This window comes from Diceros bicornis, chromosome 37 (assembly GCF_020826845.1).
Source record: "Diceros bicornis minor isolate mBicDic1 chromosome 37, mDicBic1.mat.cur, whole genome shotgun sequence".
Lineage (NCBI taxonomy): Eukaryota > Metazoa > Chordata > Mammalia > Perissodactyla > Rhinocerotidae > Diceros > Diceros bicornis.
In genome coordinates this window covers 20561381-20584405 of record NC_080776.1, presented here as the reverse complement: position 1 = coordinate 20584405, position 23025 = coordinate 20561381, and the positions used below count along the sequence as shown (strand labels likewise).

The 23025-nt window shown below is 46.5% G+C and overlaps 1 protein-coding gene across 5 annotated transcripts in view; it reads right to left on the bottom strand.

Moving 5' to 3' along the window:
• The window catches only part of DIS3L2 (DIS3 like 3'-5' exoribonuclease 2), a 338953-nt gene that overhangs the window by 30530 nt on the left and 285398 nt on the right, over positions 1 to 23025 (bottom strand). For all 5 annotated transcript variants that reach the window (XM_058533210.1, XM_058533214.1, XM_058533212.1 and 2 more), the window contains one exon: positions 11600 to 11679. In XM_058533210.1, the coding sequence (XP_058389193.1) occupies positions 11600 to 11679 (80 nt within the window). The remainder of the gene's footprint in view (positions 1 to 11599; positions 11680 to 23025) is intronic.

Genomic DNA, 23025 nt, shown 5'->3' with positions numbered 1-23025 from the left:
ATTAAACATTATTTCTGAGTCTGTCTGTGAGGGTGTTTCTGGTGTGTCTACAAGCATCTGAATCAGTGGATTCAGTAAAGCAGATATGGGTGGGCATCATCCAATCCGTTGAAGGCCTGAATAGAACAAAAGGCAGAGGAAGGAAGAATTCATTCCTTTTTTCTTGTCTCACTACTTAAGCTGGACATCTCACCTCATCTTCTCCTGTCCTCAGACTGGGATTTACACCATTGACTTTCCTGGTTCTCAGGCCTTTGGACTTCGCTAAATTACACCACCAGCTTTCCTGGTTCTCCAGCTTGCAGAGGGAAGATCCTGGGACTTCTAAGCCTCCATATTGCATGAGCTGATTCCTCATAATAAATCTCATTTTCTATACATATAAATGTAAATATATGTATATCCATATCCTGTTCTGTTTCTGTGGAGAACCCTAATACAAATATGTCTTCAAGATTCTGATATAGATTTCTTAAATGAGATATAAGAAAAATTAACCATAAAGAAAAAGATTGATACACTGAACTACAATGAAGTGAAGAACTTCTGTTCATCAAAACACCACCAAAGAGAGTAAAAAGGCAAGTTACTGAGCAGAAGATATTTGCAACATGTATAAGCAACAAAGGACTCATATCCAGAATAGAGAGAACTACAAATCAACAAGAAAAACAGAAACACCAGTAGAAAAACAGACATGAAATCTGAAAAGGCACTCTACTGAATGGCCAATAAACACATGAAATCTCATACATTGCTGGTGGAAGTGTTAAACTGGTACAACCACTTGGGAAAATTGTTTGGCAGTATCCATTGAAGGGGATATTTTCTCTATGATTCAGCAATTTCATTCCTAGGTATATAACCAAAAGAAATACATGCATATACGCACCAAAAGACATGTACATGCAGAATGATTTATAACAACCTCAAATTGGAAACGACCCAAATGTTGATTGAATTAATGTAGATTGGATAAACTGTGATGTATTCATTCAAAGGAAAGTCTCAGAGCAATGAAAATAAATGGACTATAGCTAGATGCAGCCACAAAGATGAATTCTCACAATGCTGAAAGAAAAAAGTCAGACACAAAAGAGAACAGACTGAATGATTCCATGTATATAAAGTTCAAAGCCAGGCAAAACTAATCTATAGTGTTAGAAGCTATGATGGTGGATTCCTTTTGAGAGGAGAGAGGGGGTATGAGAGAACCTCCTGGGGTGCTGAAATGTTCTATTTCTCGATCTAGGTCACAGTTACACAGGCATGTTCATTTCTAATACTCTTTGAAATAGATGCATATGATTCATGCACTTTTCTCTATGCATTTCATAGTTCAAAAATAAGTTTTACGAAGTGAGTTTATTATAAAAGTCTATTTTCTAGTGTGTGCACTATGGAAGAAAATAGTGGAGTGGATATTAAGTCACAGTACATGCTGAGACATGGACCAGTGTGCCTGCGCGTGTGTACTGATGTGTCTGCATCTGGTCTCTGGCCAGCACAATCTCCCACTGTTGCTGGCTTCCACATTTTCTCCTTCTGATCAGTTCTGGACTTAGGATGCCAGCAGGAGCCGAGGGGCTAGTAATTTCCATGAGGGGCTGAGCACCCTGGCCCAGCAGCATAGGAAACCTCTGCTGAGGCAATTCAATGCCGTAAAACACCACTTCAGGCTCCACTCCTTCCCCATTCTCCCACTAGGTGAGGAAAACCCTTTCCTGACTAATCAGCTGACTCAGCACAGCTGATTAAGAACTTCTCTCTGCCCTGCCTGCCACCTGTAGGTCGCATTACATTTGTGGGAGACTTGGTGACTGTAACCCAAAGATAACATAAGCAACACAGGAGGCAGCCACGCTGACCCAGGCCTTGCTGCCCTCCCTGCCCTGGATGGAGGGCAGCTCAGCACCAGGGTGTGTAGCTGTTCCAGGCCCCGTGTATCACGTGGCTGAGGTAGTATCTCGGAGAAGCCTGCTGGCTCCACCTCTTGTTTATAGCCTGACCTTGGGCAGGGCACCTCTCAGGGAACTGGTTTCTCTCTCTATAAAATGGGAGCGTTCATACTCCCTTCTCCTCTTCCTGTAGGGAAAATTGAGGTCAAATGAAACACTGCATTTTGGCAGCCAGGATATCATTATTGTTGCTGCACCAAGTGAGGCGATGGGAGGGAATAAAGAGCCATCCCACTGTCCCTCTGCATGGCGTGGAAGGTGGAGAAGCATACCCTTCATTGATCACCACCTCGATTCCAGCAGCTTAAGCAGGAACTCTGCCTGCATCACGCCGACGCCTGACACTAACAGCTGTGATGGAAAACGGTGAGCTCACACCTGCTCTGTAAGTGGCCAACTCCAACACGCAGGCTACAGCTGCAGGCTTATTCCCATGAGGTCACTTCCGGCACCTCTCTCTGGTTGCATTGCCTCCCATTTCCCCCAAACCCCTCCTCTCCCTTGATTTCCAGCTCCCCTTTCTCCTAACCAAGGGCTTCACCAGGAATAAGAAAGGCATTCTTCATTCTAACCTGGCAGTTCAGTGTGAGGTCTGGAGGCTCTCAGGTAACATTGCTGCTTAGCCTGAGGAACTGGCATCAGGTCCAAGGTGCAGGCACAAAGTGCCATTTCCAAAGTACTGGGAAGTGTTGGTGTTGGTCGGAAGTGTGGAGGCTGCTGGGAAATACTCCCTCTGCTTATTTAGGTGAAGGAAGAGGATAAGAACTAAGCAGAGGGGGAAACAGATTAAATGCAGGGCTTTATCCAGGAGCCCCTGCTCTCTCTCCCACTCAAGTGTGGTGGCTACGAAAAGGTGCCTCTCAGATTTCCTGCCACGGGAGCATAAATTGCCTGATGGCCCAGCTGCAGCCCCTCTGACCCACCACTGCATCTGTGCCTAGGCCACACTGTCCAAGGGCTGCTCCCAGCCAGCAACTGAGCATTCTGAGGGTCCTGCGGGATATGAGACTCCTCCAACAGGTGACTTTGGCTCAAAGACTTCTCATCGGGCTGGTTGAACCTTTCTTAAAACTGGGCTCAGCCTGAGACTCTTCCTACCCAGCCCTCCTCCTCCTCCCTCCTCCACAGGGCCTGGACTTATGTCGAGGTCTGAGACTGTCTTTTTGCCTTCTCCTGCTCGCTCCCCTTCTAATCCAGTCCTGGCATCTGCTTCTCTGCAAACCTGAACTAACACAAGTGGTACTGGAGTAGATCAGAGAAAGATGAAGTTTGGGGACTGGCTCACTCACTAGCTGGCGGGCAAAGGGGACACTCTTCTGAGTGGTATGTGGAGCATGGAGAGTCCTTGGCACAAAGTGGTGGCCCAGTTGCTCTAAGATTTACCAGTTGCGAGCTGGGAAAAAGCCGCTGTCTGACTTTGTGTTGATTCAAGCATTTGAAAGCCCAGGAGGTGCAGTGTCTACCAGGACTGTGCAGTTGGCTGATTGCTGTGAGGTGTGTCGATGCCAGCAGGGGGACAATGACAGACTGAGGGCTCTCAACAAGGAGTTGAACGCTAAGTGAGAGATCCAGAGGGGGACCTCTCTGGCAGCTTACAAAAAGGTGGCCTATGCTTCCCTCAGTGGGCTGGCAATGCCCCTGTACTGAAAGACTTACAGAGGTCTCTCCCCTCTCTTCAGGAGCATCCCCTACCTCCTTTCTGGGGTTTCCAGGCCCATAACTAGAGTTAAACGCCAGGATAATACAGCGGGGGACGTGCTGGACCTGATAAGGGAAGAAAGAGATTATATAGCAAGAGTGAGAAGAATTAGTTAGCAGGATTTGAGGGGCTTGATCAAGGGGGCCAGGAAATAAGATGAGAAGAGAAAGAATTCATTGACTTGGGGGTGTTTTCTTGGGATGTGGGATTTAGCATCCTGGCAAAGAGCCTAGTGGATAGGACAAACTCACTGCTGGGGTAGTCCTTAGACGCCTAGAGAAAGTAACAGCTAAGGCTGAACGAAGTGGAAAGGCGTGAATTGCCCTGGCAGACAGCAGAGGAAGGAATAAAGAGGCTGAGGGAAGGGGCCATGTTGGAATGGACGTATTACTGAGTCCAGAAGACCCAGCAGAGGCCTATGTTCTGTGGGAGGGCCCACAGCACACCCCCTTCACCAGGGTCATCAGATGAGAGGGACACCAGCACAGTTAAGGAGTTTGGTGGTGGCTCTTCTTTACAGGCCAGAGAAGACAACAGGAAAGGTGGTCACAGAGCTGGGCTCATTAACACAATGGGGATGATAGAACCCGAGGTCTTAGGGGCCAGGGGTAACATGGCAAGGGTCCCTCTGAACTACCAGTGATGGCTACCGCCAGGATTCTTTGGACTCTGTGTGTCCAGGGGCCAGCAGATGACAGCAGGAGTCATCATGAGGCGGGGATAACCAACAATCAGAGAAGACGCAGGGAGGGAGGTGTGTGGAACCCAAGGGAATCTCCTGGTGCTCTCTCATCCCACTGTGAACAGATATATAGACATATGCATCACCCTTGGCCTGAGAAAGACATAACAGCCAAGGTCTCAGAACCTCGCAATGAAGGTTGGGCCACACCACCAGCTAAGCTGCCAAGACCTGCTGTCGCTGGCTGAGGGTGAGAAGAGTTTTGAATGGACAGTGAAGGAGGGGAAGGGGAAAACCAGTGGGCCCCGAGTTCCACTACAGTAATGGAGGCAGTAGTTTGTCTCATTAATTTCTCCTTTCTAAGTTCCTCCTCGGGAAGAGAGGCCAACAGGAGCCACAGAAAAGTTGTTCTCCACACCAGAGTGGAGAAGCATATCCATGCAGTTTAAGGGGTGAGCTGTGGCCGCCATGACAAGGCCTCATTCAGACAAACAGCTGCAGCCCTCTGGATCCACGAGGCATTTGCACAGGCTGTGCCCAGCGGTGATGGAGCACGGCAGGGACCCAAGGCAGGCCAGCTCCTGTGGGGTGTGAGAATCCTCCACCAAGCAACTCTGGCTTGAGGACGCACCAATGGCTTGACCAAAGGTTTCTTGGAACAGTGCTGCAGGCTGAGACTCTGCCAGCCAGGCCCCTTTCCCCACCCCCTCCTTCACAGGGGCAGGCCAGTGCCACCATCTGCAGCCTTATGCCTGCTCCTATTTTCTCTCTTCATCTCCCAATATGTCTCACACATTAATCCTGTCTGGAAGTCTACTTGTCAGTGGACCTGAACTGACCCAAGACATCCTCCATGAGGAGAACCAAACAACAGAAAGAGAATCCCAGTGTGATCCTAAGCTTGGCCCCTGGGTCTGTTCTGCCTGTATGGAGGGTATCCTGAGACCGAGGGGATACTGAGCAGGCCAGTCCCCCATGGGCAGGGCAGCACGTTGGGAATCCCTCAGGTACAGAAAGCACTATATGTTCAGAGGCTGGGGGAAAGAATTAAGGTGGGCTTGCAGAGTCCCAGAGTCCTGCCTCAGCCCTGGCTATTGCCAGAAAGCCCAGTGACCTGAGCTACGAGGTGTCCATGGGCTGGGGAGAGGAGAGGATGTGAGGACCAGAAGTGCCCGCTCCTCCGGGAGGCTGCCGTGTTGCTGTCCTTCAGTGTGGGTTTATGACATGGTAAGGCACTCAGCTGAGGAAAATCAATCCCACAGGGAAGCACTCTCTGATACCTCCTGATGTTGGCTATTAGTTTTGATGATATGGATTTCAAGGCACCAAAATGGGTGATTTAGCCAGGCAGGAAAAAACAAAAGATTTAGTTTCATTAATTTAGCAAACTATCCTGTCCCAAGAGTAAGATGGAGGTGGGGGAGCTGGCTGCTGGTGTTAAGACAGACTCTGGACCAGGGTGAGGCACAGCTGTGCAAGGGGAGGAGAGGCCGGAGCCTGGGTCTGCCAGGACCCACTGCACGGGCCACTCAGGCAGGTACTAAGGGCAAGCACACCCAACAACTCTGAAGTATTTTCTAGTTGACACAGCCACATCACACATCCCCACATTCCATTCCATTCCATTCTCCTCCAACCCTGAGACGTATTCTCATCTTCATGTTCCTAATGGATAGGCTGCCATAACAGAACAGACGATGATCTGCCACAGAGAGTGACTGGCCAAACTCAGATTTACAATGACAAGTCAGGAGGCTTGTCCTACCAGACTAGGCTGTCTACCTACCCACGGTCCATAAGGTCTAGGAACCCCAGAGTTTCCCAGACAGAGAGCTTCCAGGGTAGGCCTGCCTAGAAGAGGCTAGAATCACAACTCTCTCAAGCTTTATGTTGTGGAGAGAAAGGCAGGTCATGTGAGGCACAGCATGGGCCTTGGAATCTGCTAGAGGTGGGGTAAAATCTACACTCTGCTCTTGACCACTATGTGACCTTGGGCAGGTTAATCTCTCTGACTTTCAGTCTTTTTTTTTTTTTTAATCTGTAAAATTACAAAAATAAGATCTGTCTTGAATGGTTTTGGAACTAGAAACAACCTGCGTAAGCCCTTGGCCCAGTGCTAGTGAGGTGTGGGCATTCAGGAGGTAGCGCCTATTACTCTCACTATATGGATCAGAACTGTAGAGGTCGTGAATAAAGTGTGGCCTTGCAATCAAATGCAGCTTCTGCAAGTTTGGCGCATTTCGGTCAACGCATATATGATGGCAGTCCCGTAAGATTAGTACCATAAAGCCTAGGTGTGTAGTAGGCTGTACAATCTAGGTTTGTGTAAGTACACTCTGTGATGTTTGTACAACGACAAAATCACCTAACAACACATTTCTTAGAATGTATCCCTGTTGTTAAGTGACATATGACTGCAGTTACAGGAGCTGAGACTTTAATGTCCACAGGAGGTAGAAGACCTGGCCAGGGAACTGGAACTAAGAGCCCCCCATAAAGTCAGGATCCAGGATCTTTGAACAGGGACCAAGACGACCTTTCTCACAGCCCAGAAGAATGTCTATATGTGGCATGGAGCAGACGCATCTCCTTTGCGGAATGGAGATCCCAAGCCTGCACAGCATGTGAGTGTGGAGGCTGAATGCATACACTCAGGTTCTAGGAATCCTAAGCCAAGAGGTGAACATCAAACTATCAGGACCTATGCAACTCCCCAGGTCCTGGCAGAACAAATGCAAAAATGATAAAAGGCCACACCAATAACCCGGGGCATAGGGGACTCCAAGAGTAAAAACAATCCCTGAGTAAGATGACAAAAACGAACAAACCATATGAGGAAATGAACCACCATATAGGTAAGTCAAGAGACAGAACACTTGGGAGAACTGGTGTTCTTAGAACCAGAAATAATTGAACAATTTGAAAGAGGCTATAAAATAAGTATAATCAAAATAACTGAAGAGATGAAAGGAATAGAAACCATAATAAAAACTGGAACACTAAAAAACAAAAATACAAAACAGCAGGCTGATTTTCAAAAGTGCCAAATAGAACTTCCAAAAATTAAAAATAAAAACTAAACCCTGAAATTGGGAAGGAGTATTAAACAGCAGATTATAAATAGCTACGAGGAGATTCGTAAACGGACAGACATTTTTGAGGAAATGTCCCAGACTGCAGCACTGGCAGAAAAGGAAATAGAAAAAAGAGAGGAAAAACAGAAAAGATGGTAGGTTCTAAAAGGAGTTCCCGGAAAGAGAGATTAGAGAGCTAACAGACAAGAATTTCTAAATGAGAAGAACTACACTGAGTTCCAAGCAATATAATAAAGATGAATCTACTCTTTGACATGATGTAGTAAAACTACAGAACATCAAAGACAAAAATAAGGTCTCAAAAGCAACCAGAATGAGAAGACATGCAAAGCTCCCTCAGGCTGCAGACAGGATAGGCTGGAGGAGGTCAAAGAGCCAAAGGCAGGAGAACAGTGTGCGAAGCAGCGAAGCAGCCCTGGCAGCGTGGAGCGTGGAAGTCGGGACGGAGAGACGGGAGCACTCTGGACAAAGTTCTCGTCGATGAAGGGTACTACCATCCATGCAGTTGCTCCCAAGTTGGAAGCAGTCACTTTCCTCATCACTGCTCCTATGGCACTTGAGGGTTACCACCATGGAAGCACACATCACCCCAAGGGCTGCTGCAGTGCATTTTGCTATTTATACAAATGCCTTGAGGTCATGGACTAGATATAATTTATCTTTGTCTCCCTAGTGCCCAGCACAACACATTGTACAGACCAGGAGCTTAATAAATATTTAAATGAATTCTTATTAATCACTTAGTTGCCCTTTTAGGCCCGTTCCTTGCCCTACAAAGAGATCTCCAAACTGTAATTTGAGAAACATGACTTCCAATCAGTTCTGGATTCACTGGATTTAACATTAAAGGCAGGTGAAGTTTTCTGCAACAGAGAAAAAGAAGGTGGTCCTCACGTCCATGGGTGGTGACTGGTAGTATCTGTCAGGAGGTGGGGGGAGGTAGAGGCCTCACATCTCCTAGATGCAGATTTGAACAGCTTTTGGGAGGTTGGCAGAATAATTCAGGGTGAAGGGCTTTACTAATCTAACCCAAGGCACAATAGGGCAGCTTCTTTCTTCTAACGACCTCAGGGCTTTAAGAATGTTTACCTGGGAACTGTGCCCTCCAGCCCAAGAGGAGGCAGGGTCCAAGTCGCACCAGAGATGGACAAGTCCCAGGGAGTGTCTTCCCTGGAGCCCGGAGGCAGATATGAGCCCCTTTATGTAGAAGGAGAAGAGGGTGACACAGAGTCAAGGATTGGGGCTACCAGGATGTTCCAGGGAAGGAAGCTGATAAGAGAGTCCAGGGAATATAAAAGCAGAGTGCCTATTTTCAGACCCACTCCATCTGAAAGGAAAGACCACTGGGGAGAACTATCCAACAGTCACAGTACTTATCAGAACAACTTCTTTACTGATAGAGTGAACTTGGCAGAGATGAATACTAAAATGATTACGAATATACTGCAGGGAATACCCAGATAAAAGCAGTAGTTTCAATAACTGTTATCGAACCAAACTGTTATTAATCAAACTAATATTCAGGTATCAAGCTAATTTCTTTAATAGGTAGAACCTCATTTCTCTGCTGCTGTTGCCTTCATGTTACTTGGCTGACAACATGGGCTCCTTATGACCCAGGGCAGAATATCCTCATTCCCTAAACACCACTATTACACTAATATTGGGATTCAGGCACTCTGGGGGAAATGACCCTACAAGTGACCAGAGGAATACAGACAGGGCAAAGCCTGAGAGAGAGGAGAAAGTCACAGTCAAGCTCAGGGGGTTCTCCACGCTTCACTTCATAATTCACAAGTGGGGAGAGGAGTCTGCCTTTGGATAGAGTGTATCGTACACAGCTGAGGGCTGTCAAGGCATGTGCACCAGTCTCTTCCCTACTCAATACTCTGTTAGCTACAACCACAGCTCATGGATGCAGCCCTGATGGCACTGCGAGAAAAGAATGGAAGTCATGAGACGATTTTCCTGTTTTGGAAGGAGAGGCAATAGACACTTACTGTGGGCATTCTATACACTAGGGCGGTGACAATGTCTTTAATATGTGATCCCATTCAATCCTCATGAAAATCACGCCAGAAAGGTATCATTAGTCCCAATGCTCTTAACAGATGAAGAAACCTGAGGCTTGGAGAGGTTAGGAAATTTGTCCACAGATTGAGAATGAACCCCAAGACTGTCTCTAAGACAAGCAAAAGAGAACCACAGAGAGGGGTCACTGAGGCATTTGATCGCCATACTTTCCTAGATCATGGCTTCTATCCAGTTTCCTACACAAATGCTTTTTTTTACAGGTCTTTGGAGGCCAAAGCTTACCAATATTTACAACCTGTAAATTTTCTTACATTGCTTACTCTGATAATACGCTAGGAGTTGGAAGTTAGGCCAAGAAACAGAGCTGGACTATTTTCTCCTCTCAGCCTAAGTTGTTGTCACTGGACCTCTGAACTGCTCAGACATGAACTTAAAGGAAGGAGGGCCAGTGCCCTTCTCTCACTGAACAAAAACTCTGCCAATCTTTTTTCCTAAGAGCAGAGAGTGACACCATGAATTGGAGTCTGTAAACACCCCTGGGCCTAAAGATCTGTTTTTACTGCCACAACCTGCGTGCGGTCCACCATCTACTGCCATCCAGCAAGCAGCAACCCAGGGAGTGCAGGGTGGCGCTGACAAGGAGGGCAGCAGAGCAGCACGCCAAGCAGCTTATGGCTTACGTTTCTCTTACTCCCTAGAGATGCTTGCCCAGCCACCAAGGGACTCGCTCAATTGTCTCTGCAAGTCCCTGACCCCGGGGAAGTCAAGCCCTACTTCTCAGCTGAATTAAGCATTATGAGACACTGAGACGGTATCTCTGGCACAAAGGCCTAAAAACCCTGGAACCGTCTTCCAGAAACAGTGCCATCCAAGAGGAAGAATGTTGGTGTTAAAGGAGGCACAGTCAGCCTTTCCTAAATGATTAATTTGGTGGGAATTGAGGGTAGACCATAGCTTATGGGATCCTCCTAAAGATAAATTACAAAGAGTAATAATGCCTTGAAAGTAGTCTGAATGGAGATTTGGTCATGAAGGCACCCAGTAACCCAGCTTCACCCAGAACAGAGCAAGAGTTCTTAAGGAAGACACGAGTTTCTCTTCTGGAAGGTAATGTACAGTTCCACCAGCATGTGCCTATTTGATTCCTTCCACTGGATAAAATTAAATAGCTTGGATATTTAAATAATGAGTCCTGAAGTCCAGGTTGGGAATGTTCTTGTCAGTGACTTGGGTTTCCAAAAGTAGCAATTTGGGATAACAACTGTCTTTCATGTATTCTCTTCCCAGAGCAAACGTGATAATGTGACTCTGCCTCACACAACTGTGGTAAGCGACCTTGAGCAAATTAGGTACGTTCCTTAGACCTCAGCTTCCGCAAATACAACAGTAATAAAAGAAAACTCTTTAGGCTATTATGAGGATTAAATGGAATAACAAACAAAATATCCCCCATAAGGTGCCTAACACACGGTAGGTGCTCAATGGAAGCTGGCTGCCATCATCATTCATCATCATCATTGTCACTGTCATCATCAGGGCACACTCCCTCTGCCTCACTCACCATCACTGTCACTGTCACTGTCTCATAGACAAAAATATGTAGTTAAGGAGGCAGTCTGTGATGAAGAAAGGAGGTGCTATAAAACTATGCCAGGTGCAACATTTCTAATAAGGCCACCAACTTAAATCTCCTTAAGTACCCAGAAATCACCCAACTGTAAAATTCACAAGGTAGACTATCACAATGAAACCTATAAACATAGGTACAGTCAGACGGAACTGCAACAAAAGCCGAAGTCACACAGTGAACCAAATCAGCAAGCACACAATTGGAGATGGAGCGCGGGAGGGTCTAGAGGAAAGCTGGAGCCTGGGAAGGAAGGTGTGCTTTGGAGTATACTTCTAATACATCACAACTGCTCCTATACAAGTACTGCAAGTCCTATATTTAGGGGCAAAAGAGATTTACAGGAGAAATACTTTTGTGCCAGGTGTGTTCTAGTACAGTCGCAAAAAGTGTGATTCCCCTTCTGACAATCCCTTTGGCAGGGAAGCCCACAGTAAGAAAGCCCCTAGTCATTACCCCTGCAGGACACAGAGAGGTGACAAGCTTTCCCACTGAGTAGCTTACTTGTTGCTGTCTCTGTACTCATAGATGTGACATCCTTGAGGCAATCCAGTCTCGTGGTCCAGAGTGAAAGCAAGCTTTAGCTGAATAAAGAGAGAAGAGAAAATGAGTAAGTTTTGGGCAGCATGCTCTATTCATTCAGACAGCTGAAATGAAAAAAAAAAAATCAAGCCAAGTCACACTCCCTCCAGCTGACATGTTATGGAGAACCTGGGCCTGCTACCTCTGGGAAGAGCACATGCCTTACAGGGACACTGCCATTGATGATGACTGTTCTCAGGACTCTACCTATTTGTTCAGCATACAACCAATCATTTACTAAGCACATACTTTGTGCCAGACACTGAGCTAGCTGATGGGAAAGAACAGTGAACAGGAGCAAAGGGGGCCTTCTTCACGGATCTTATAGTCTAGTGGAGGAGACAGACCTCAATCACATAATCACACGAATGAATGAATGAATGAGTATATATATAGAAAACTTCAAATTAAAATAGGTTCTCTGAAGCAGGAAAAAAATTCCCATGTTTCTACAGAAGTAAATAACCTGACCTAGACTGGGAATGAGGGAAGGAGGAGGAGGAGGTTACCTAGACTGTAGGAAGGGAGGATGGGGAGAGAAGAGGGCTCCTCTCGGGAGAGAGCACAGCAAGGACAGAGGCCCTGGTGCAGGAGTTCCAGGAACTGAAGGATGGCTGGCAAGCTGGAACTCGCTAGATACAGGGGACATGGTGGGCTGAGAGATGCTGAAGAGGAAGGCCAGGGCAGAACACGCAGGACTTTGTACATGGCCACGTTAGAATTTTTGACTTTTACCTTAATAGTAAAGGAGAGCCTCTGACATGTTTTAAGGAAGGGGTGGATGACATGATCAAAGTTACATTTTAGCAAGATGCCTCTGGCTACTGCGTACTGAACAGAGCATAGTGGAGAGAGCAGAAGTAGGAGCTGTACGGGAGGCTATTGAGTAGTACAGCTGAGTGGTGATGGGGGCTGGGGCTAGAGGGCGGGTGGGGGAGATGAACAGAAATGGACAATTTGAGATCTATCTTAGAAGTAAATTTTTAGAAGCAGAATCGACAGAATATGCCGATGGATTCAACGTTGGGGAGTGGTGAGGACAGAAAAGAAGAAATCAAGGACGGTTCAAGTTTTTGATTTGAATGACCAGGCAGCTGGTTGTTCCACTGATGAGTGGGAAGACTGAATTTGGGGATGAGCAGGGAGTTAAAAGTTTGATTTTGGACACGTTAACTTTGAGGCACTCAGTAGCTGTCTCTGTCCTGATCAGGGAAGATCAGGAACCAGAACTCTGTGATGAAGTCTGGGTCTCTTTCTGGATTCTGGAGGGGAGTGCTCAGGTGAGTGAGGAACTCTGTGTGGCTGGGAAGCCAGAGCTCAGCGAGGTTGTGTGTGTCCTGCTAGAGCCGAGTCAGTTATGGCAGTTTTAACATTTCCAAATGCAGAGCCAATTACTAGATTTACAAATTCACTGGGTTTTAAAATCACCAGGGAAATTTTAACTAAAATTAACTGCACATTAGGAGAATACATTATTATAACCTTTTCTTTTTAACTGCAAGGCTGTTAACACAGCTAATGATCTGCATCACTGGATGCTGCACAATTTTTTTCTTCCTTACAGGAAAACGAGCTCGTAGGAATGGCCTATCCTCTTACTGACCCAGATGAAAATACGAAAAACAGAAACAAGCCCTCTTTATCATCAGGAAGCCAAGAACTTCAAGTCAAAGACATGTTTTCCCTACAGAGCACTGCTTGGATCTTCCCAGTCCTCTTTCAGTAAAACAGAAAATAATTATTTAAAAATATCTATTAATAATAACCGTTTTCTCTTTACCTATCTCTTTGCAGCTGAGGTCAGGCCTATATTCAATTAGCACATTTCAAAGACTGCACTGTTTAGAAATTTTCAAATCTTTTGACTCAGTGATTCAGGTTATGAATTTATGACTTAGAAAAATTATCATGAATATAGGAGGAAAAGTTTTTTTGTAAAACTGTTCACCTCAGTATTTTAATTGGAAAGAGTCTAAAAGACCAGGAATAGCAGAATGGATAAGTAAACTATACTACAGTCACATGCAGAATAGGACACAGTCGTTAAACTGTTTATGAAGAATTTTTATTAACGTGGGAAAATACGTGCGTTAGATGAAAAAAAGCAGGATGCATACTTGATTATATACCAAGAAAACTATGTAAATAAGAACAAAGACTGCATAGAAGAAAGACTGGAAGGAATGATATCAAAATGGCAACAGTGATGGCTTTACTTTCTTTGCATTTTCCAAATTCTTCATGATAGGCATGATGAGATACAAGACGCAGTCCTTCATCACGAAGGAATTATGGGAAATTTAATTTCAGGAGGATTCTCAAGGTCAAGAGACTACATATATACCAATTCAACAATAAGGCAAGTGGGTATAGGTGGTGATGGGGAGGGGGAGAGAGGGAATGGGGACAGAAGAGCACTCATGTTTACTGAATGGAGAAGTCACATTTAATGAATGCCCACCAAGTAAAGGGTTTCCTTCATCCTGACCACAACGATTTGAATTAGGTATTACTATTTCCTTTTTACAGGTGAGGAACTTGAGGCTGAGAAAGGTTAAGTAATTTGTCCAAACCACAATTAGAATTTCAACCAAAACCCATACTCTTTCCACCTTACCAGAATGATAGGATTTGGTGATGACCTGGATATAAAGTCTGAGAGAGAGAGAGGAATCAAAGATAATGCTTAAGGTTCTTTGCCTTGGGCAGCAGGGTAGATGGTGTTGCTACTCACCATGACAAGGAGGAATAGCAGGCTTGGGAGAAGAGCTTGAGTTTAGTTTGGGAGTGCTGACTTTAAGGTGCCTGAGAGGCATCTTAGTGGAGATGACCCGTAGGCAGCTGTATAAACAATTCTGAATTTTATAAGCAAGATCATAATCTGGAGGTACAAATTTGGGGACCTTTAGATGGTAAGCAAGATGGCAACTGAAGCCATTGGAGTGGATAAGATTGTCCTGAGAGAGTATGTAAGTAAAAATGAGGTCTTTGATAGAATAGCTATGTTTAGGAGCTGGACAATGGAGACTGAGAAGGAGTGGCCATGCAGTTCTGAGTTATGATGTTGTAGGAGACAAGGGGAGAACGTGCCTTTTTTTTCCCTCGAGGAAGATCAGCCCTGAGCTAACATCCATGCTAATCCTCTCCTTGCTGAGGAAGACAGGCTCTGAGCCAACATCTGTTGCCAGTCCTCCTCCTTCCCTCCCCACCCCCTCCAAAGCCCCAGCAGACAGCTGTATGTCACAGTTGCACATCCTTCCAGTTGCTGTATGTGGGACGTCACCTCAGTATGGCCGGAAAAGCGGTGCGGCGGTGCGTGCCTGGGATCCGAACCCGGGCCGCCAGCAGTGGAGCACGCGCACCCAAACACTAAGCCATGGGGCCGGCCCCGGGGAGAACGTGTCTTAAGGAGGCAGTATCAAATCATTCTAAGAGGTCAAGTAAGAGAGGAATAAGTATCCAAAACAAAGAAACCATTGGATTTAGCAACAAGGACTCTCGGGAGAGTGGTGGGAGCAGAGGTCAGGCTATGATGGGTTGAAAAACCAGTAGAAGGTGAGGAAATGAGGATCATGAGTATATATAACTCTTCTAGCAAATCAGACAGTGATGGGGAAGAGCCAAGATGAATATCATGGAATGGGATAGGTAATAGGATGTGGGATTGAAGGAGAGTGCATTGTAAGATGACAGAGACTTGTTTAAATGCTGATATGAAGGAGGCACTATAGAGGGAGGGGTTGAAGTCATAGGAGAGACAGAGATAACTGAAGAGTCAAGGTGTCTGAGATGACAGGAGGGATTGGAATTCAACACACAAGTAGAAGACCCTTTCTCCACTGTAACAGTAGGAAAGGCTGGGCAGGGATGCAGATATATCTCTGGATTTGGCAAGGGGGGATGAGGGATGGTGATGGTTTGGAATGTTCCAGTCTGATTTTTGCTCTTTTCTGAAAATTAGGAAGCCAAATTATCTGCAAGAAATGGACGGTTTGGTGAGGGAAGAAATGGAAGTTGGAGGAAAGTGATGAAGGTTTGAAAATTGCTTCTTTGGAGAATAGGAAAAACAGTTGACCAGGGAAGAGCATGACGATTGCCAAGAAGCATTAAGGGTCCAGCTGAGGCCACAGGAACTGAAGTTACTGTAGCAACCATCTGCCCAGTTGTTGATTTTTTTCTAGTAACCTAGACATTGGCATGAAGAAAGTTAGGTTGGTCCAAAGCTGAGCATTTGCCAGGAAGGTCTGAGGGAAGAACAGGTTTGAGAGAGCAAGCGAGTGGAGATAGGATATTGGCGACAGATGGAGCAGGGACTCTAAGGGGGAACAGGCAGGAAATAAAAATGAAAAGGGCTGACTGGAAGAAAACAGAAGGGTCTGGGTGACAGATGTCTTGTATGGAGCTAATATTTATTAAGTATGTCCTCTGTCCTAAGCATCTTTCATGTGTGACTTTATTTAATGCTCCCAACAGCCCTGGGAGGTTGGTTCCTATTCCTATGTTACAGAGGAGTTTAAGTATTTAGCCTAAACTACCAAGTAAGTGGCAGAACTGAAGTGTGGTCCATGTTGTTAACCCCTGGGCTATACTGGCCTCTTAGGTGTCTATGAGGTCAAGGAGAGGAGTTGTGGGAGTCACTGAGTGAGAGTGGGAGGGACTGGAGGCTGTGGTCAGAGAGCAGGCCATGTCTGACCTTGGAGATGGGACAGTCAATTACAAGATGCAAGGAGAAGTCAAGGAAAGGATAGTCAGAGATGGGGGTAGGGGGTCCTCCATGAGAGGTTTGAAATTCACCCAGGATGATGATAGCTGTTTTCCAGATAAACCAATCCACAAAGCGTGTCCCTACAGGTGTGTAGGTATGTGTGGGTGCGTGTATAGGTACCTACTATGTGCAAGGTTCAATACATAAATGAATGAGTCCAACTGGTCCCTGTAGTGGAGACAGGTACATATCTAGCAGTCATTTCCTCCTTCCTAACGATACCCTAGTTTCATTCAGGGTATCACCTCCTACCTCAGTCCAGAGAATCCAGGGGTAAGCAGATCCAATCTCCAGGGCTGGGCCTGACAGGTCTAAGGTAATCTCATAGACCTTTTAGTAATTGATTAGGAACGCAAGCCAATCAGCGCATGGCATTTCCTGGCCCTAGGAACTGGTTCAGGAATGGACATATGATCCAATTGTGGGCAATGAGATAGGAGGGGATGTTTGCTGGGTGCTTCTGGGCATGAGGGCCAGAACTGCTGCAACTAGCTTGTTACCAGCCTGAGAATGAAGCCAACTCACAGAGGAAGCAGATTCAGAAGACCTTCACAAGAGCAGAGCCAGAGCCTTGATGGAGTTGTGCCTGGTCTCTGCCAGCCTTCAGGGCCTCTACTGTTCTTTCGTAATTGCTCATCATTTCTCTTGAGGACATTGACACACAATGCATCTACCCACTCCCTTGGCTCTGCTCTCTCTAATTCACTCTCCACGACACAGCTGAGTTATCTTTCTAAAACACAAGCCTGACGACACTTTCCTCTTTAAGTATCTTTGATGGTACTCCTGCTGTCTATATGTTGGAGACACAGAAATGAATTAAACACAGCCTAGGCTCCCTGGGGGTTGGCTGCTGGCACAAACATGGACTGTAACAGAGGAATGGGTGAGATGAGCATGTGCTTAGGAAGGTGTGTTAACCAGGGAGGACCTCAGGGTAGAAGACAGGAGTCTTTCTTTTTTGTGTGTGTGTGTGAGGAAGACCAGCCCTGAGCTAACATCCATGCTAATCCTCCTCTTTTTGCTGAGGAAGACCGGCTCTGAGCTAACATCTATTGCCAATCCTCCTCCTTTTTTTTTTTTTTTTTTTTTACCCCCAAAGGCCCAGTAGATAGTTATATGTCATAGTTGCACATCCTTCTAGTTGCTGTATGTGGAACGTGGCCTCAGCACGGCTGGAGAAGCTGTGCGTCGGTGTGCGCCCGGGATCCGAACCAGGGCCGCCAGTAGCGGAGCGCGTGCACTTAACTGCTAAGCCACCGGGCCGGCCCTAGAAGACAGGAGTCTTAAAGGAGAAACATGAGTTTGTCCAACAGAGAAGGGCGCCCCACCCTCCTTCTGCTGCAAAGCTCCATGCACTCCTCCTACACTGCATAGGTCACTGCATAAGTCTGAACCACGGCACGCACTTTCATACCTCTGTGCCCTTCCTCACGCTGTGACTGCTTCCAGGAGAGCCCTTCCTGTCTACCCCAGCAAGATCTCACACATCCTTTGAGCTTCTCTCTGCAAAAGTACATCTTTCATTACTCCCTCCTCTGGTAACTGGAAGCAGGGCCCCTCTGCCCAGGGGCTCAGGGTGGGTAGCTTCGTCAGGGACCCTGGGCACTCAGTGCCCTATCACTGTCCACAGCAGGTGCCCAATGCATGTCGCTGAGCTGAACTGCAGAGCAGAGATTTATAACATTTTGTTTACCTATTAACGACTAACTGCTCCAGTCATTTAATTTACAGACACAGAATGACGCCCCCTGCAGGCTTCTGTGCCCTTCAGCACATTTTGATCCTGGTTGAACAGATCTGTAGCCACCTAATTTCATCCTCCAGTTTGTTATTATTCCTCCTCTCACTTCAGTAAAGAAATTCAGCTTCACCCCCCAACCCCCACCCCCGTAATTGTGCCGCAAGACGACAAGCAGTGGCTCAAATCCTCTCTACGCCCAGATGCTCCCATCTTGCCAGTGCCTTTGAAGAGGCACACGTCCTCCACTCAACAATATTTACTGAATACGTCCCCCGAGCCAGGCACAGCAAGAAAACAGGCAGGCCTACAGGCTGCCATCTGTGCCAGTGCTGGCTCTCATCAAGGCCTGCAGGCACCCACTCACGGAGCGGGTCAGCTTGGAAAGTTGGCCTGCAAGAATGACAGTCACTCTGAGACTTCATGAGGTCCATCTTTCCCTTTCCAGGGGCAGCTGCTACTAGTCAACCTTTTCCTTGGGAGGACAGTTTTCAACTGCACAACATTTCTGGCACTGGGTGAGGAGGGAAGGCAGCAAAAGGCCCAAGTGGCAGTAACAAGGCCACTCTGTCAGCTTCCACCAGCAGAGGAAGGAAGCCTTTAAATGGGTCTAGTTAGAGGCAAGGCTTTCCTCTGGACACAGACCAGGCTAATCTCCCTTGGGCAGCAAATGGAGGAGCCTTCTACTTTCAGGGGCTCAGGCTAGACCACGAGGAGGGCAGTTTCTGGGCAGCTAGAGTGTGAAACTCCTGCTGGGACGCCTTCTAACCCAGCCCTCCTGCTCCAGGGTGGGTCCAAGAAAACCGGCAGTGTGGGTGACCTGAAGGAGCTGGGGTAAGTGCAAGGGGCTAGGACCCTTGGGAAAGGAGGGGTATAGGCCCTGTTGGGGTTGTTGGGCCTGCAAGAGGCCTTCCTCCAGCCCTTCTGGGCTGGGGGGGTGGTGAGGGGGTGACTAGGGAGGCAGCAGGGCCATCCTCCCAGCAGGTGGCAATAGGGGACAACAAGAATGACAGATTCAGAACTAAGTAAGGCTTTCTCAGGGTTCTCAGGCACTGCTTGAGGAAGACCCTTCAGGTGAACCTAAGAGGAAAAATGAACGCCCCAGGCTAAGCAGCAGAGGGCTCCACCGAGTCATTTAATTTAATCATTAAAGGAAATGTGACCTTACTTTGTATGCCAGCCCAGTGAAGCCAAAGGCCAGATTACATTCATAAGAATAATGGAAAAAGAGTAATGAGATAGGAAAGGAAAGGGTGCTAAGGGTGGCGAGCCAGATGTTCCCCTGGGCCAGCGAGCAAATCAGGCTTCAGTCCGCTCAGGTGCACAGCAGGCTTTTCCAAACAGCCCGATTCCTGGAGAATCTTATGCACAGGGCACTTGGCACTACACTCCATCAGCTAAGGAAGATACCAGCTCAGAGCTTCTGGTGCTTTTGAAAACGCTGGCCTGACCTTGGAAGGGCAAGAAATGCGTTAAGAAGTTTAGGAGTTGCCTGTCTTGTCCACAATAGCTCCAAGATGACCTCTGATGGGCAACTGGGTCTCTTTCTGACTGTGGCCTGGATGGCACTTGCAGGCTGTTCCATGACCAAAGAGGGGTGACCTCCATGACCCGGCTCTGAGTTCCTCTCCCAGGGGTGTAGGGAGAGAGGTAGCTGGTAAAAGCAGAGTGCTAGTTCTGTGGCCAGGACTGCTGTAGTTCAAACCAACATGGGTTCTCTGGGAGGCCTGTGAGCTTGCTTCAATCTGCTAGCTATTAGGACCAAGGTTCAAATGCAGGTCAAGGACCAGCCTGGGAAGCCTCCAACCTCTCCATGGTCAACTCTTCCCCTCACAGCCCACTGGTCTTGCAAGGTGTCCAACTCTTCCTTAAGCTGAAAGTGGCAAATCCTATCAAATTTCAAACATTTCAGGTATGCCATTTATGGCATACATAAAAAGAACAGAAAAGTTACTTCTACCTGAGTTTTGGTTTTGTAATTGAAAAATCTTATTAGGAGGAAATCTTCACATTCTCTGAGGTGATCTTTAGTTTTTCTTCTTTAGTTTTCGTTGTTTGGTTTGGATTTCCTAAGCATTATTTCTTTTTTCCATCTCCTCTTTGCTTTCTTTTATAAGACAAAGATGCTGTGGACTTGGCTTTCACTTGGTTCACAACGATTCTATGGCAATGTATTAAGTTTCTTTCTCCTAAGTCCACTGAAGTCTTTTTGGACTTGGAGAGAGCTTTTTAAGAAAGAACTTGCTCATTCAGCAGGATTTTCCTCCCCACCCCAAGCTCTGGTTCTGACCTGGAAAAAATAAGAGTGAGAAAGAGCAAGAGAATCCTACAGTCCTGACGCTCAACTTCACAAACCACAAAAAAGAACCTTGCTCCAGTAACGTAATCATGGAGATTTCTGGCACCTTGGTCTTTCAAGAAAAATACATCCATCTGCTGGCACAGGGATCCATCAAACTAAATCCTGTTCAGCATGGAGTTCCCAATTCATTAGTGTTGGAAAGTCTATAGCGAGGCTGGCCGCTCCCACTGGATGACGCCTCCCTGCAGCGCTGTCTGTAAACCCCACAGCTGTGTTTTCACTTAAGGCCACTTCTCCTGACTCCACTGCACCTTGTTCCAGAGGCTCGTTCTATTCTCATTAAGGTTAAAAATGACAGGACAAGGATTCTTCAGTGCTGAGGTTTTACTTGCTCAGAAGAAAAATCATCTGTCTCTAGAGCTATGGTCAATCCATAGGGAAGGCTGCTCTTTAGTATGGAGTCTCAGAAGCCAACCTTGTTGGTTCATCCTAGGTTTGCCTCAGTCAACAAGCCGGTCCCAGGAGAGAAGAGCCCTGGCTTCTCCTGCTCACCTGTCAAGCTGCCTCCTCTTCTGAGGGTTCCTTCACTGCTCACCAGCAGGGGCAGAGCAGTAGAGCTCTGCTGGCCACTGCCCCACACCACCTCTGCCTTTATTAGTGGGTAAGACTAGCACAGAAAAGTTCATTCCCCACCCCAGCGTCTCTGTTAACAGAACAGGCATTCTCTCACCCCAGCTTTCCTGGTTAGGCCTTACCTGGTCACTGGGCCACATTTTTGCCCCTCCAATTCCTGAGCAATATGACAACAGTGAATACAAAGTACGGTGAGCAAGTCTGCACGTGTCACATGCAGTCAGAGGCAGGGATGGTGCAACCAATCTGCTCATCTTACTCATAGCTGGAGCATTTTTGATGATTTTCATGGCCAAAACAGGTGACTGTGTTGAGACATTACCAGATCAGAACCATCTCTGCTCAGAGCTCTGGGGCTCAAGCCAAGCTCAGGGACTGGAGTCGCCCAAAGCTACTTCCACAGGAAAGTGCCAGTGTTGACTGCGGGTACTGCATACGGCCCCTCCAAATGCACGGAGGTGGTTCTGAATCTGGGAGAGATACTATCTGTGTCCCTTTGAGTTTCAAATGTATCAGTTCTGCTACCTAGCTATCTACTTTCTAAAGCTTGTGGTGCTGCCCCAAACAGCGGGAAATATCCTCACTTCAGATGTCACCAGAGACTCCCACTTCCGAGTCTGCTATGCAGCTTCTATTACACACACAGTAGAGAGAAGGGAAACGTGTCAGAAGCAGCAGAAGTGACAGGCTATCTGCTCACTCAGGCAGCTGGTCTAAGCTTTATCCTTGAGTCAAGTTAGCTTATAGGGAAGTAACATATGTAGACAACATGAGCTTGCTCACTAACTTACCTGCCTTCCTTAAGCTATGTTTTAACCATATCCTTCAATTTTCAACAAAGTTTGTTTTAAGAAATAGCTTTATAAAACCTCCTTCTTCATTTGCCATAAATGTAAAATCTGTCCACTATACCATTTAATGCCCCCAATATCAAGCCTCACGTGAGAAACTGCTTTTAGTGTCAGGAAAAGTATCCCTCGACTTTCAATGAAATTTGTTATAAGAAATAACCTTGTGAAATCTCTCTCCTCCCCCCAAAGCAGGACTACTTCTGCCTTTCTGATACTGAAATCAGAAAACATGATGCCCAGTCACAGGAACCATGCTCACTCCTACAGAGGTCACATTACTTCTGCCTCCTATCCCTAGTTTTGATTTTCTGTCTTTCTCTCTATTGTATTCATCTCACTGTTTATTTCCTTTGTTGTAAGTCTTCTCAAATCCTTTTTGGAAATAGATAAGGCAATACATAAGTAAAATAAGGTTTCTTCAAGATATAAGGCAAACATACGTAACAATATGAGATCCAGGCAGGTTCAAATACAACCCGATTAAACAATGATCATGATGGTAGGCATTCAGTTCACGGAAGAAAGAAAACGGGACATTCTCATACAATCCTCAGAGCCAGTGATCAAGCTGGCTCTATTCTTGAAAAAACAGAAGAGAACAGAATGATCTTCCAGGGAATTGGCCTCAGTTTCCAGGGACTTGAGAAGTCAGGGAGTTATATAACGCCAAGCTGGGAGCCAGCAGCTTGGGCCTTGTCTTTCTTCTCTCCCAGACTCCGAGTGGTGGTGGGGTTCTGATGGCCTTAGCCTTTCCACCTGTAAAATGGAGCTGAGTTTCTCTGTGGTCATCCTTGGGGTTTATTTTATGGATGAATGTGAGATTCTAGGTTTACCGGAAGAAAGCACATGTAGTAAGTCCCCGCTATATTTGTCAGAAGAGAAGCTCTGAAGATTTCAGAAGGGCTAGTGCTTACATTTTTAGATGTGTTTTAATGAGAAAGAAGTGACAGTGAAGAATTCTCCTGCATAAGGCTGTCTTATGTAGCCAAGAGCAACTGTCAAAGTTCATGACTTGATTCCATGTTCATTCTGCTTCCTTCCTCCCAGACAAGGCCA